At 32.0% G+C, this 17,256-nt stretch overlaps 2 protein-coding genes across 3 annotated transcripts in view; one reads left to right on the top strand and one right to left on the bottom strand.

Annotated features, from left to right (window-relative positions):
- LOC113521483 (lysophosphatidylcholine acyltransferase) overlaps positions 1 to 11,568 on the bottom strand; it is a 62,577-nt gene extending 51,009 nt beyond the window's left edge. The window contains exons 1-2 of one of the 2 annotated variants that reach the window (XM_052902979.1): positions 11,038 to 11,568; positions 5,034 to 5,179 (exon numbers count right to left, since the gene is read on the bottom strand). In XM_052902979.1, the coding sequence (XP_052758939.1) occupies positions 5,034 to 5,179; positions 11,038 to 11,154 (263 nt within the window). In that variant the 5' untranslated portion in view covers positions 11,155 to 11,568. The remainder of the gene's footprint in view (positions 1 to 5,033; positions 5,180 to 11,037) is intronic. The other variant, XM_052902978.1, reaches the window with a different exon arrangement.
- Positions 11,569 to 11,925: 357 nt separating this feature from the next.
- LOC113521235 (sperm-associated antigen 7 homolog) lies at positions 11,926 to 16,632 on the top strand. Its single transcript, XM_026906703.3, has 3 exons — positions 11,926 to 12,209; positions 13,858 to 13,968; positions 14,814 to 16,632. The coding sequence occupies exon 3, from the start codon at positions 15,147 to 15,149 to the stop codon at positions 15,855 to 15,857; it is 711 nt and encodes a 236-aa protein (XP_026762504.2). The 5' UTR covers positions 11,926 to 12,209; positions 13,858 to 13,968; positions 14,814 to 15,146; the 3' UTR covers positions 15,858 to 16,632.
- The last annotated feature ends 624 nt before the right edge of the window (positions 16,633 to 17,256 follow it).

A 17,256-nucleotide genomic window follows, 5' to 3' on the forward strand; every position in this document is an offset into this window, starting at 1 on the left:
TTGGGAATGCATTTTGTTGGTGATATCCGCCACCTACGGTATGGATAAAAGTGTTAAGGAGAAATGGGGGGAGACTAAAAATAAGTACAGTTGTCATAGTCAAATATAAATAATTAAAAAAAAAACAAATAAAATATAAAGTTGCCACTGCATGAAGACTAAACAGTGAAAAGATTAATCTAAAAATGTAATATATATTTAAAAAAAAAAATGTAGCCATTTAAATACAGTGACCGTTCACCGTCAGACGGGCAGTATGTTTATTTGCCACATTCATGGTAAAAAAAAAAATAAACATATTAAAATTAATTAATTAACATTACATTTTGTACCAATCATTTTATCTAATTAGGTTGACCATAGAGTAAATAAATGAATTGACGAGAAAAAGTAGGGCAAAATAGATTCATGAAACACCTCAATTGCATAAAATTACATGGAGAAAAATGACTTACGTACTTATTTGATAATATATTTCAACAACAACCATAGTATTTGAAAATCTTTAATTATTTCAAGCACAAAATTTTCCTTCCTACAGCTCGAGCCCATAGGATTCGAATTCACTTCTCTTTGCCATCTTTCCAGTAACACCAAGGAAATATACAAACTGACAGTACGTACAAGATAATTTAATATACGAAATCATAAATATGTATTAAATAACATAGCTATATAACAATTCTTATCCTTACTGATTTAATAAACGTGAAAGTTTTGGCGCCTTAACAACTTAATCTAATCAAATTAATAGCATACTTCATATTTTACCAGAGAAAGACTTTGTACAAAAGTCGTTTGCGTGGACACCTCTGTCCCATTCGTGTTTCAACCGTGAAGCAGTTATGTTTGCATGGCTGTGTTTCGATTTGAAGAACCGGATATGGCAATGAATTTACTGGGTACAGAGAAAAAACACCTGAGTCCTCAGGAATGGCAATATCATGGGCGAAACACCATACTCTGTTATGTACATGGTACTGCTCATGTTTATAGGCGACGGTTACCACTTTCAAACAGGTGGGCCGTCAGCTTGTTTGCCATTGTAAGTCGCATAAAAAAAATATTTTTTTTATTGGCTGATAATGCAAAGGTAACTTCGCCTGCGCTTACGGTTTACTCTGTACGAGTGAGGGAAGATATACACTTTAGTATACACGTCACTATCATAGATAGAGAGGGACATAAGTTTGTTTTATCTCAGACAATCATCATATTCCGACCACGCGGACCAAGTCGCGGGAAAAATATCCACTGCTGGACATAAGCCTCTCCCTTGGGGGTTTTGCCAGTAATTGCCAAGCTTAGCAAGCGAATTGGCAACCGCAATTAGGCTTTAGAGTTATTTTAAGAGGAACGCTGCTGCCCATCCCTCGCCCTCCCTTAATCGCCTCTTACGAAACCCGCGCGAAAGGAAGGGGTGGCCTATTCTATGCCGGTATCACACGGTGAATATAAAATTAATATAAACAATTAAAGTGACACTACCCAGTTACTTGAGTGATAAAGTTAGCCAGATAAGTACATATATATTTTAATCGTAAAGTAAGTAGGTAACGTAAATACTTAATATTACTTATCTAATTAATAAAAACAAGTCAACGCAAAGACATTTTAATTTGGTGACTCGGCTTGGTACCTGTTGTTGCATAAACAATCTGACTAAATCATTCATTTACTTTATAATTAATATATTATTAATAATTTTAATTTATCAAATTGCTGCGTGAAAAAGAAACAAAACTGAGGCAAGCTTATTATGGAACTAATGGGTGGGAGGGGACTGTTAGTAACAGTATCTGACAGCTCCATTGTTAGCAATGTACTCAGGTCGACCTCCACACGGATCCCCTAGAAATCATCGTGGTTCATCATCATATCAGCCGTTAACTGTCCATTCCTGAACAAAGGCCTCCACCATAAGGCACACCCCATGCCAGTAGTTGACAAAACCTTTAGGTCATGTTAAGCATTTACGATGTATGACGAATATGGGCATTGGGTAACCTTTTATCTTGTTATTTTTGTACCAGTATTTTTGTTAAGTAATATTTTTGTTATATATATATTTTGATTACGGGAGGATATGTTGTAAAAACTCTATAGTCGTTTTTATTAATGTTCTATAATCAAAATATTAAATACAAAAATATAACAATATAATAATTTATGACAGTTAGCTATTCTCTTCTAAACTTCACATAATATAGACATTTTTATTATTCATCCAACTGAGCTTATTATTTTCAACAGTTGCCACGCTTGGCAAGCAGCTTGGCAACTGCAGATAGGATTTGGTGATTTTTTAAGACAGACGCTACTGTTCCATGACCATTAAGTTCCCTTAGTCCCTTCTTACGATACCCGCGGGAAAGGAAGAAATGACCTATTCTATGCCGGGACCACACGGCAATCGTGGTTTCAATTATTAATAAATCATCACGATGGGCCAACTGGCCTGTTTTCATCCTCACCCATCATCTCTCACTAGCGCCTCTGCAGAGTAAACCGATAGCGCAGGCGGGATTACCATCCAAATTTTAACCATAAAAAAGTATGGGTCTAAAACGAGAGTACGACGGCCTATCGATTACAAAAATAGTTATCGAAACCGGTTCGAAATAGGTGAAGATATGACGTACTAAACGGTCGAGAGATGGACTGCACCGTCCCTGTTAAAACTTCACCAAAACCTAACTGTGATTGCCAACCCGCCTGCCAGGGGGGAAAGGGATTGTTAGTGATGGAGACTGAGAATCCCGTTGCTAGCAATATACCCAACCAGGTCGACCTCCTCGCGGTTCCTCCTGGAAACTATCATGATTAATTCCTGATGAATTCATCATGATGGGCTAACTGGCCTGTTTTCATTTTCATCTATCACCCTTCACTGGTGCTCCGCCAACGTATGTTTTCATTCTCACCCATCTATCACCCTTCAAGCTGACGGCCCACCTGATGGAAAGTGGTAACCGTCGCCCGCCATGAACATACCGTTTCCCATGTTAGCGCGGGCAGATGTTATTCCTCTGTACCCTGTAAATTCACCCATCATTTCTATGCAAACCAATCACGGTTGAAAAAATGGGACCAGGCCCATGCAATCAACTTTTGTACAAAGTCTCCCTCTGGTAAACAACTACTGGCAATAACAACTTTATGGGGGAGGTCATGTTCATCAGTGGACAGTTAACGGCTAATGTGATAATGATAATAATGATGATGATGGTAGGGGCGATGATTACGACGTAAAAAATAAAAAATCAATAAAAAACAAGCGATTTGTTTTTTTGTATTTACCGCGTGACCGAAATACCTAGATATAATTGATTTAAAATAAAGCAATAACTTCATAACAAATACTATGTATACATATAGCAAATTTCATAACAACAAACTCGCTTTCATATTTATAATAAGAATTACGTAAATACCTAGCTACTTGCCATAGAAATAGGTACTTAGAAATTTATATACCTATGTACCTCTCCCTACACCGTTTCTTTGTCAAGAGGATAAATTAATGATTTATAAATTCTAAATATATCTTAACAATGCGTGAAAAGAAATATAATCTATAGTAAAAAAAAAAAAAAAACAAAATAAAAACATAAACCTTGATACATGCATTGTCCAAAAACCGATACTTTCCAACAATACCGGTAATGAAGTAACATTAGCGTTGCAAAATATCAGTATAATTTTCTTTTATTTTTGTTTCGACCAATGTCATGTATCCAGACTCATGCCAACATTCTAACATTAATCTTCTAATAGCAAAACTATTGAATTGACGTTACACAGCTTCATAATAGAATATGACCTCAAGAACGTTGTAGTGTCATCAAGGCCAACGTGGAACTGTCAACCATCGCTCTACATTTAGAACGCATCAGACACGTATTTGCAATGAAAGTCTAAATGCATTAACTGCTGCAGTTTTTTTTTTCACTTAGTTACTTTCCAGTTCATTAAAGAGAAATTTTATGTTCCTACCTAGTTATATATATGCATTCACTTTAACGAAAAAGATATTGTCATTTACGTTAAAGAAATGAAAATATAGTTATGTAATATTATAATAATACACACATATATATATATATATATATATATATATATATATATATATATCATCATTCATCAGAATTATATCACGTTTATGTCTCAACCGGAATGGGTAACAGCATCCCTCTTAAAACATTGTCAAAGTCTAACTGCGGTTGTCAACCCGCTTACCAAGCGTGGCAACAACTGACAAAATCCTTAATAGGGCTCCCACAATTAGGGGTTCTATATTCAGCAGTGGGCATTTCTCGACTGATATAATAGTAATAAAAAAATATCTCAACTGTGTTTTTACACACAATGTTTTTCATAAGGTTTAAAGAATCCAACGATTTTTTTACTATACTTATTTAGCAATAGCTTTAACAAAATACTTAATTTTGTAATTGAAAATAATGAAATTGTGTTATTATGAAATACCTAGCTCTAATAAAGTATATGACTTTGAACGCTATTAAAGCAAAAAAAAAAAATTAAGACCGTTGCAACCAAATTCAATGCACTAGACAGAAACCTTCACGGTATGTTTAACGATTGTTTAAAACGCGCCTTGAACCATTTCCTAATTATGCAGTCTCAAAATATGTAATTTTTAGCATTGTCATTATAAATTAAGGTATCCGTTGTCATTGACCAAAACATATACTGTTATCAGCTTCAAAACAATCGAGAATGATAGCATTGTTTTCTATTTGATATCACTTTCTGCTTTTTTTTAGGTCTTAATATAATTATAATAATAATATTTCAGACAACTATGAGCACAATATAAAACAGTAATAGTTTGCAATCGACAACTTTAAAGTAAGTCACGACAGTTCATCTATAATAAAGTAACTTCATTGCCTTAAACTGTCTTCCTTCGTCGCTGAACATTAAAACTTTTTCATATTCCTAATTGAATAAAAATATAAAACATAGAATTCATTTAAAAACTTATTGTACTTTACATAGTTTAGACACACCTTCTCCATCCGGTCATAGGTTTTCTTCTCAAGTCTTCCTCACTGAGGCCATAAAGGCCGATATATGCAAGGATCCAGGCGTTGACTATCAGATAACATATTACTATTACTCTAAAAGGCAGCAGTATCACTGTGAATATCGCCGTCTGAAACAAAGAATACTAGATGTTAAGCAGTGATAATTAAAATTCGTAACTCATAAATCATTATTAAAGATACGTGATCAAATAGATCTATGTACAGCAATGGACACTACATATATAGCTGAAATAATGACTTCATTTACTTCTTATACTGCTTCTACCCTATTTTAAAGTAATAGGAATTTTCTTGTATTATTTTCTGTTGGTCGTATTATAATATATATCTATACTAATATCACAAATAGGTTTCATTGTTTGTTTATTTGTGAAGGATAAATTCAAAAACTATTCAACAGATTTTAAAAATTCTTTCATCCATAGGTACTTGCATTATCAAAAAGTATAAATTTTAAATACCGAGTATACTTAGTAAGAATTATAACCCCAATCTTTTTGTTTAAATTTTGCACACCTATGGGTTAAAATCCGGCATATTCTTTGTATCTTTCTGTATCATCAGATCTGTTATCATCATATTAACTAGTATTTCTTGCAAAAAGGAATTAGATTAATTGATTTATTGAGTAACATATGTTATATATTATTTTTGAAAATTCTATTAATTCGTGCGAAGCCGGACCGATCGCTAGTTGTGCATATGTTTAAAATAATACAACAATGATAATCCTCAGGAATGGCAACGCATGGGGGGTATCACGGGCGAAATAGTATACTCTGTTATGTCCATGGTACTGCTCATGTCTATAGGCGACGGTTACCACTTTCCATCAGGTGGGCCGTCAGCTTGTTTACTATTCAAAGTTGTATAAAAAAAAAAGAAAAAATAAAAGAAATATTTATTTTGGTGAATATTTATGAAAAGATATTTATATGAGTACTAGCTGTACTAAAGAACATTATAAAAGAGTAGGTATTATAAAAATTCTCCGGTCTGATAAGTCTTAGTAATAGGCTTTCAATAATCCAGTGTTGTGACTTTCTTTTTATAAGAATCTAACTCGAAAGAAAGTAATGAAAACTTCAACGGCTGCAACAGATTTATTTGACTTTTTAATTATTTATTTATTTATTACATTCACTGGGTCATCCTTACAATATTCCAATACGCTTACCCAGGAAAGCATTTTTCATTTTCATTTTTTTCATTTAACTCAAACAAAAAACGTCTAAACACAAATACTCTGTGGTCACTCGACGAAATTCCAGCAAGTTGGAGGCAAATACATGCAATTGCGGATACTGGCTCAAAATATCATTGAGTAGTTTCAATGCAAGAGATAGGGGAGTTTGCTTGCTTATTTTCGACTACTATCCCAAATACTATTCGTCTGAGGATGCTGCACTCTTGTATCAAGAGTTTCAAGGCTACGTTCGTTGTTCACGAACGTCTCTGATGTGGATTTTTCTCTAGAAATTTCTCCAGAGACAGTAAACACTATATTGCGTGATACTAGAACAATCTATATTATCATCACGTATGAAATTACAAAATTGCATCAAAACTTAAAATTGTAAGGTACAATATTGTACGACTGTATGAATGACGTGAGAGTTTAAAAAAAAATCTATCTTCTAGTTACATCCAAAATTATATTAAATTAGTGCTCTATACTGTAGAAAAGTATATTAGATTACACATAATGATGTAAATTGTCTATGTTCGCATTTATAACAATACCTACATTTGTTTCTGTTATGACAACAAATTTCCTTTGCCATTCCAAGATTTAGAAATGAAACATTTTTGTTATTTACCTATAGAATTTATGTCGTCATTAAATTAAATTATTCGATCACTGAATGTCTAATAGATGAATCGATGTCATTTTATTACCGGGTCTAATCTTAAAAATATCATGATTTGCTGATTTGTCAAATGTAGAACAGATACAAGCTAAGGCCATATTTTTTGTATATCAAATACCGAATCTAAAATCATCAAACGAAATTACATTACATGGAATTCTCACATCCAATACTGTGGAATTACTTTTAATCTTGTAGGAAAATATTTAAATATATTTCTTAATATTTAATTTGCACGAATAATTTGATAATTTGCTTGTATGTGTCCACAGAACACAATAAATTCAAGAGGTACATACATACATCTTTTGAACATTTTACACGATGTTCAAAACACTGCTATTACCTTCATTGTGTTCCAAACACAGATTTCGTGTTAATCTCTAGAAATGGGCGGCGTACGACTTTAGTAAATTGTGATATATCCACATACTTTCTCTCAATGATGTACGGCTAACTGTTCTTACCACTTCTAGAGCGATGAACCTGTCGTAGTTGTTCAATTTGTTATGGTCAGTGATATGACCATCATATTTTAATACTTGGATGTGTACGTATTAATTAGATCAATGGCCAAGTCATAACGGTAACACACAAATACATACTTGGACGTAGACACATACATATACATACGTTTTCAATCTACATTTTCTGTAGTTGTTTAAAAATATTAAAAACTTATTATATATTATCCATATGTATGTAATATATTATCATACTTTAGGAATCCTTTGTACGATTTTCATACGCTACAAATATTTTGTTCGCAACGATCAATATTTAAGTTTGTATAACATATTGGCGTGGTTTAGATTCTTGCTAATATATAGGACAATAACATATGTATATTATAACTTTTAGAAATATCTAATGCTTGATGTATCAATACATTTCAAGGAATAATTCTTTTTTGTTATTCACATATTATTATAGGCATGTTTAGAGGGAGCCAGGTAATCCGTGCCCAATCCAGAAATGACTGATGCACACACGAAACTTTGCAAAGACAAGTCTGAGAGTATGCGCCTTTGCTAAAAGATCAGGCCGTCCTGGAAAATAATCTTAAATACGCGAATAAATATTACAGTAACTTTATCAAACTATAGAAAAAAATAAACTTGTCTAAAAGTGATAAGTTTCAAAACTAATATTAAACAATTCATATGCTATCTCAGAAGTGGCTTGCTGGCTCATAATATTACATTACTAAACGAGCTTTACATTCATCCCAAAATATCTAAGTAGGCGTTGAATATACATAGACAGCCGTCAATGAAATGGCAATCTCTTAATCATTTGTTTCGGCCTTGGCGAAATAAGTTTCTAACATTGACTAAAATTATCATTACATCAGATTTCATGTACCTATATCTGATCTGATTATAATTTGAAGATGAAGAAGCTGGTAAATAAATTTTAATTTTTAAAATATATAACATCAATTTGGAAGTTCTTTGATTTTGAGTGGATCACTGGTACGCACCTCTTTATATTTCTGTCATTTATGTATGTGTATATGTTTGATTTTGTACAAGTAGTTGCACACAACCATTTTGCATATTTTGTTTTATAGTAATAGGAGCCAAAATCTTTGGTGACACTAAAATTATTGATATTTAGATATATATGTATATATATTGTTATTGTGTTTCCTGTTTGTTGACCTAAATAAAGAAAAAAAAAAAAGATTATGTACGTAATATAACAGTGTGCTACCAAGTTATGAAAGTGTCTGTGTAAAACTGTGAAAGGGCATACCTACCAGTGGTTTGGGCTTGTTGAAATAATATCGAATGAAAGTACAACAAAACAGCAGTTGGTTAGCATGCGAAAGTGGAAAGTACGAGATATAGGGAGAGATACAGACTGACTTAACTTGCACCAGATAGATGGTAAATTATATAAGGGACAAGTCACTTTCGACAATCGAGATCTCTAAATTGTACAATTGCATAAAATACTCGTATCCATCTAAATATCATGAAGTTATTAAAGGACTTATAACGTCATATTCAGACTAACTAACATTTGCTATTATATTTGGAATTTTTAAATAGACGTTATAGTAGAATTCAAAATCAAAAAGTTATGTGAGATTGGCCATTCATTAAGGACGTGATACTATATTTGTAACAAGGTTTAGTTGTATTGGTATTCATAGTAGTACACATTCATGCCAAGAAAAGGTCTTGTGAAGCCACGTATAGTATTTGGCAATCGGATTTATTTATTCTGCATACATCATCTATAAAGTTGCACGCATACAATTAACTATTATGCGTTGAATGAATAAAAAGTGTCATAAAAACATTTATTAAGAACAATTATTATCAAAGTTGAATGACCGCAAATGCTTTTAACAAACATTTAGAAGCCAATTTCATTTGCTTCTTTTTGTTTTCTTTGGATCTTTTACTGAAAATTTTAAATCACCAGACAAATTAAAGTCCTGTTCAGTTCAGACAAAAAAAAAAAATTCAATAATCTCTCCATTCACTGCAATATAGATCAATCTAGCATCGTAATAATTATAAACGATTCATCACGTCATGCTAACGATGCCTTCGCTTTTTTTTTTTAAATTACTTATAACGAAATTTATTATTACTAGAACTCTAAGATTAAGACACTCTACCAAGTTTTTAAGATTCTTAGTCTCAGGTCAAATACATCGTGTTACAGATTTTTTTTAAGTTTAAACGGCTGTATCACCAGAGGTTATATACAGGCATAGCTGGTAATTAAGAAACATGATTACTGATTTTGAAGAATATCATGCTATTGTATGTAGGGAAAAGATCAGAAACATGTACATATAAACATCTTAAGAGTTTGAGAGAGGTAACTCGTCTAAAATTTCACTGTATATTACGATACATTTTAACATATAGATCTCAGCAATATGATGCTAATAAACTCTAAGACATAATGTCAATTCCGTTATACAAAGTGAAATCCACAATCATTAACATGCTTTTACGGGAGTGTTCTACCGTATTGAGTACATTCTCCAAAAAATATGGATCGAAATCAGCAAATAATTCTAAACCTCCCATAACAACTGAATATTTATCTCCATATGCTCCCATACGAGATTTCTTTATAAATTCTTTAATGCAATTTTTAACGTCATGGATTCTATAAGATTACATGACGTTATTTGCACTTCTACGACTTTTATCGCATTAGATAATTTTTTTTTGTCAGGAAAAAGTGACACATTTGCTTCCATTTCATGCAGTCCAATTAACATTTCATTTTTATTTAACAGTTATTCTGCAGTCATTATGTTGTAACGTTATATTTGATAACGATTCTACTTACAAGTAGTAAGTACTTACTTTCTACATAAAATATCGAGATTTACGTACATATTTCCATTATAATGTTATTCTCTTGTTTTCATCGATTTTATCCGAATTTATTTAGAAGTCATCTATAGGGCTTGCTAATAAAGTCTTATAATAGGACAGACTTTAATAAATATATTATAACAGGTGTACCATATACAGTGGAATATGATTATTCCATTGCTTAATTATCTTGTATTGTCGTCTCTTATATTTTCCTTTATCAGTGCTAATATTTTCTATTTCATGTTAACATCAAGATGTTTAGTTCATACACTACTTATTCATACTGTGAACTATCTTCATTTGCTTATTTTATTAGCACCGCAACGAAGCTCGTCGTTTAAAATGGCATGAATTTCTAATTTCTCCTTTTCCTCTTTCGTTTTGTTAGTAGAGCGCATTATTATATACAACACATAGGCGAAGCAAAACAGATGAGAAATATTGAAGAATATCGAAACTTTTGAATTTAGCAAATAAATAAGTGAACAAAATTTATTAATAAAACATCTTAACTGTTTATCTGTCGATAACCTTAGGATTTAGGTATATTTAATAAAATATTAAAATCTCATGACCCTGCATATTATTTAATAATGAACATTCGTATTTCTTTGAGGATCGGAGATACGAGTCTGCGCAAATGGGTTCATGTGCATTTTCATAATATTTAACTTAATCTGTATTTATGTTTTTATTAGTATAAAAGCACAACACATGTGAACGTGATAATCTGCGTACCTTTATTTTGTCGTATGTATTATCTAGTTCCAATTTATGCACGAAAGGGTTCAATATTTCGGCGCGCATGCCGTCAGATGAGAAAGCACCGGTTTCACTGTGCAATTTACCATTCATTTTCACTTCGGACACAACTTAAGCTGTACGTTCAAATTTAATTACACTATTTACACTCATCTTACAACATCCTCTAAGTGATAAAATATTGCTTTTACTTAGTGTAATATTTTAACCAATGACGTATTTGTATCGGAACAAATTTTAGCCGAAATAACAAACGTACTTCTCCCGTCAATACAATACCGAGACTAATATTTTTTTTTCTTGTATTCAGTCAGATCGAGCATTGGTTCATTTTTTGACAGTTAACCGAATGCAATCGACCGGTGGCCGAATTAAACCGATTCGAGCCGACTGAAGACGAAAAGATCTTGTGAATGTACTGAATAATTATTTATTTCTATAATAAAAGTAAAGCGTTTTTATCACCAATGAACAAATGTTTTATGTTTGACTACCGATAGAAAATAATGTTAAAAATAATTAAAAAATCCGGTTTCTTTCAGAATTTTCGATTCACAGCATATGCGACGCTACTCTGCCATAGATTAATGCACATAACATTTATGAAGTCTGACACGTTCAATTTTTTATAAGAAAACTTTGCACGTAATTTACTAACAGTTATAATGTAAAAATAATAATACTTCGCTAATATCTGTTGTTATAATAACTTACGATTTTTATACAGTATGTATAAAATATTTATATAGTTTATTTTAAAAACAAATCATAACTCTTCCTAGAAACTGGAAAGCAAAGTTTATGTCAAATTGCCAGGTCATTGTCATTGTCATGTCAACCGATATCGTTCTGTCAGTATGTCATTCCATATTCGTTTGACAAACGTATAAGTTATAATTTTATGCGTTTTATTGTTTAACTCCTTATTCAAAAAACATCTATTTAGTATCATTTCCTAAACAATCGTTTTTAACAACATCGTAATGGATCTAATTATGTATAATGGCAGAAAAAATACAAAAACAAATCATTGATTACTTTTCATTCTTCGAAGAATTTTTCGTCACTTCCAAAACGTGTTTGAAAGATTGCCAAGAGTGCGCAGTGACTATAAATAAGCTTATAAAACGCTGCAAAAACATAAAACAGTAAGTATATTACACTTTAAGTATTTTTTGTCTAGTAATGCATTGTCAAGATCACGTGAATCGTGTGCTATAGTACTTAGGCTCGCTTTATAACCTGTATTTGATTTTCTTCATATAGCATTGAAAACAATGTTATCTTACCTATATCTTGATAGGTTTTGATTAGATTTGATGGCGGTCGTCATGATATAGGAATTTAAAGATCTCCATTTATGTCTTTCTATCTTAACCATAATGTTTACGAACTTAAATTTAATTAAAAGTGAATGTGAATAAAAATACTATGTTATTACATAAATTATATAGTCGGTGGATACCATTAGGGGTGGTTTATTGCAGTTATAGGGTACATGATGTTCCCCATGCTCACCATGTTTGATGGTGTATATACCAATATGTAACTCCGTCTTGTGAATGAGTGCTGCTACTTAATATAACACAGTATTGTACTGCCCATGTTTTTTATGTTTATTTCTTATTGAATAAATCAAAGTATAGTCACAGTACCCATACAAATGTAAAATTATCATATACATAAGTGAATTAAAATGACTAACTACATTTTCTTGTGGGTTCGCCGCAAATAACAACATTCCGAATAAAGCTATAGAATCATAATAAATTATGATTAAGAAGTGTTTGTAAACAAGTCTATTTTAATAAAGATTATTTCTATTCTAAATGGTCTGTAAGCATAATAATATTTTTAAGTATATATTTTTGAGTAAAGTTTGGTACACACTAGTGTCATGGCCGCTCATGAATATGGATAATGAATTGATCCCGAAACTATTTGAACTTTCTTAATCTAATTACACATAAGTTAAACAAGTAATTATTACATTATTCATAGGAAAACCAGGGCTACACTAGAGCAAAAAGATACAGTTTAGGATCACAAAATAAGCCACTAATAGGTTTACACAAGTAGCAACAATATAGATACAAGGTGCTGTACACAAAACAACAAAAATAGGAGTTAACAAAAAAAATATAGGAACAAACAAGAGAAATAAAGACAAAAATAAAATAAATAATAATGACTAAAATACAAAGTAACAATTAAATGTATATATTTGATTAAAATATGGCCTTCTTATCCATACAATACTTATTCAAACTGTCTAAGAATAAAAAAATTGCCTACTCAGTTGGCCTCTCACTGATATTATATTTTCCGAAAATAGATCTATATCAAGAGTTTTAGAAATAATATTAAAGTTATTGTTAGCTCGCCAAAGTAACGAGTTAAATATTATGTGCCCTTATGAAACTATTAATATTGTTAAAAGTTATCTTATTTTTCACATATGGGGTCAACTAAGCCGATGCACGTCGACCCATATGGATCTTTTGTGCTTCCCCCTGCCTTATACCATAATTTCATACATCCTATGTGTTACTCTAACGATGTCCCGCAGTTTAAGATATCTGTAGTCACCTGGTTCTGGATAAGCCGTTCCCAGTAGACTCATATGCGTACTTGCCAACGAATCGCAGTTGCACATCAAGTGTTCCATGGATTCCGATTTCTCCCTGCACAGTCTGCACAGTGTGTCCGAAGATAGACCCATCTTGTGTAGTATATGCCTTAATTGCCTAATGCCTTAATTAGTATTGTTAAAAGTTAATAATAATATTATTTCAGAGCGGAAGTGACAGGTTCTCCTCTAGAAGAATTTGTGGATCTACAGAGCAAATTGGCTTCCATTTTGCATAACTTGATTTCGGATGAAATAAAAGTGATAAAGAGTAAACTGTAAGTACTTACATTCTTATTATCCTAATATTATCCAATATGGAAATGGGATTATTTGCCTTAATGTCTTATTCAATCCCTATGGAATTTGTTATACACATACTATAAAAGTACCCCTAACTGCGAGTGTGTATGAAAAGATTGATGAATGTGGAAGAAGCGAAATAGGTTTGTTTGAATAGAAGCATTTGGCGTTCCATTGTTTCTGCCTACCCTAATGGGAGACAGGCGTGACAGATATGTATGTATGTATGTATACTATATGGAGTGAAAAAGGATACAGGCTACATTTTTATTCTGATCAGTAAACATATCCCAATTACATGTTACATTTGAAAAATTATTTTTTACCTGAAAGGATATTTATCAAAATTGATTCACTAGTTTAGTTTTTTTTTTAATATTTTTTTTTGTCATTTCTTTTTGTGAAACACAGTGTTATTTAACAGTTTTACTTCTTTTTTTTTTTGGTAAAAATGAAATGATAACACACCTGTGTTAACAGGATACGCTGGTGGAGCACCAGTGAAGGGTGATAGATGAGAATGAAAACAGGCCAGTTAGCCCATCATGATGAATTCATCAGGAATTAACCATGATAGTTTGCAGGGAGAACCGCGAGGAGGTTGACCTGGTTGGGTATATTGCTAGCGATTCTCAATCTCTATTACTAACAATCCCTTACCCCCCCAGGGTTACTATATTAATTTACTGTATTATATACTGAACTTATATCTGTTATATAAACCTAATAATAAGCACATTATATCATTGAAATAATTTTATTATCTAGTTTTAATTTTGATAATGAATATTTATTAGTACATCTGTTTTATACATTTCAGTTCCACAATTGAAGATTTGTTTGAAAAACTTCTTAACAAACAGCAAGTTCTTCTTGAAAGTTGCAAACAAACCGACTTAGAGCCCACCTCACCACTAGTAAAAGGTACTCCTCTTCAGCCACCTTTGAAACAATTGCTTGAGTTTGCAGAGGACACCATAACTTTTGCAAGTCAAATACAAGCACAAATTGACACATCCTTAAATATAATATCCTTCAAGGAACTAAACACAGAGCCACTGTTCGACAATTTTAAAGTTACGACAGATTGGCAAAGACGCATTTCAGAGATTTTAGCTTACACATCATTTTGTTCTGAAAACCAAATTTAAACATGGATCTTCTCGATTCTATCTTGAATTCCATGCAAAAACCACCGAGTGCTAGCGAAGCACAAAAGAATGCTATGAAGAAGCAGAAAGAAGCTATGGAACGTAAACAAAAAGAAGAGAAGAATATGATAAACAGGTTTAGAAAACGGGTTGAAGAGAAAATTAGTAATTTCATTAAAGATGGTACAAAACCGTTTCTGCAGTTCGAACCTATGGACCAAATGTACCGATCTATTATTAGGGACATAGCAGAAACTGCCGGTGTACAGGTATTTTCCTTTGGACAAGAGGGCATTGATCGGTATTCCGTAGTATACACCAAAGAAAAGGGTCCGTCTGAGGATGAATTAACAGTGCGAAGAGCTGGAGGCATATGGGATGATGAGAAAGCTGCAGAAATGGCACAAAGACATATAGAAATGCAGAAACAAGCTGCATTAGAGTACGAAGAAGAAAAGACGAGAAAGCGTAAACGTGGTAAAGAAGAATTGAGTGGGACCTTTTATAAACAGAAATATGCTCATCTTATAGGAGAAGAGGCGGCTATCGACGCAGCGCAAAAGACCAATGTAAATAAGAGTTACGGTGAAGTGCCCAGTGAAAACAAAAAGGACCAGAGGTCTATAGAACAAACTATGGCGGATATACGAGCTAAGAAACTTAAGAAGGCTGAGACTGAAGTGGTAAATTCGAACTGCGATACTCAAACCTAGTGTTTGCTACTTTTAGGTTTATATAAAATGTTTAGTTCAAAAAGTATTTTATGATACTATGTCATTAAAATGACTGAATTTATTACGGTTCGCAAGCAATATGTTTTTAGGCATTGTCTATATCAAATGCTAGGTAATCATTTTCAAATCCATTTGTGAATTATATCACTTATAATATTTATCTGAAATAAACGTAATGTATAAGACATTAAATATAAGCTCAGTTCTTGTTGATAGATATCCGCAGGAATTAAAACGTCACAGTCGTAGAATACTGACGGAACTTTATATGTAATATTCGTCAGATCCGTCAGTATTCTACGACTATGACGAAATGAGTATTCTTAAACATGAGAAATTTCTAATTATTTGCGCAATATGGTATTTGTATACAGCATTTTAATGAGTGAGAGAAAAAAGTTGCAATATTGCCAATTTTTTAAATTGTAAATAATGGAACGATAGAATAACAATTTTTTTTTTTTTTTATAAAATCAAATGATAGTGTCTATTTATCTATCTATCTGATTCGATAGAAATTTTAAAATATTGCATCACTGAAAAGTTGTGTTATAAATTAACACTCAAAAATAAATTATGATATTTTCTGCGAGAAAAAATTGAACACCTACCTCTCAATGGCAACTTTTACAAATTTCATTTAAATCAGATTATTCAGGTGTTCAGTTAAGTCAGTTAAACCCCGGTCGGTTAATTGAAACTTGATTAGTTCTATAAATGGAAATAATTAAATATTGTGACAAAGTAAATCGATTTTATTTGTTTTAATCATTATTATTATAATTTTCTTTTTATTTTCTCTATATACATTTATAATTAAATTCACCTGTATTAATGGAAGAACAACACTTCGAATTAGCGATGCGCGAAACCGATTAATTTTGTTTATCGAATAATTAGTAATTACTAATTTTATAATTCTACTTAGTAATTAGTAATATACTAATATCCGTATTTGAATGATTTTACTAATTAGTACAACAAAGTCCTTTTATCTACTACTACCAAGTCCATTTCCTGCATCCACTACTACTAGGTCTCTATATGGACGATAACGATGACGAAAAAAAATATCTATACATCAATTTCTCTCTCTCTCTCTCTTTTCATTTAAGAATTTTCTCTTTTCGGTGCAATTAATTCGTCCATTTTTTTCCAGCCAGTTCTATCCCAGGCCATATCCTTGACTCTCCTATATGACATGACACCTAGTGTTTCTTTTATCTGTTCCATGTAGTCATTCCTCGGTCTTGCTCTTCTTCTTTTGCCTTCAATCAATTTCTTAATATACATAATAATTATTTACTTTCCTGTTTACTTTAATAATAACTATTCCAATTTACATTTTTACTAAAACTTACTTTTATCGAAAATTGTT

The sequence above is a fragment of the Galleria mellonella genome, unplaced genomic scaffold, assembly GCF_026898425.1.
Source record: "Galleria mellonella isolate WM207_F2 unplaced genomic scaffold, CSIRO_AGI_GalMel_v1 utg99, whole genome shotgun sequence".
Classification (NCBI taxonomy): Eukaryota; Metazoa; Arthropoda; class Insecta; order Lepidoptera; family Pyralidae; genus Galleria; species Galleria mellonella.

What these genes read in the sequence shown, in the direction of transcription:
- LOC113521235 (XM_026906703.3), top strand. Translation starts at nt 15,147, where the DNA reads ATGGATCTTCTCGATTCTATCTTGAATTCCATGCAAAAACCACCGAGT.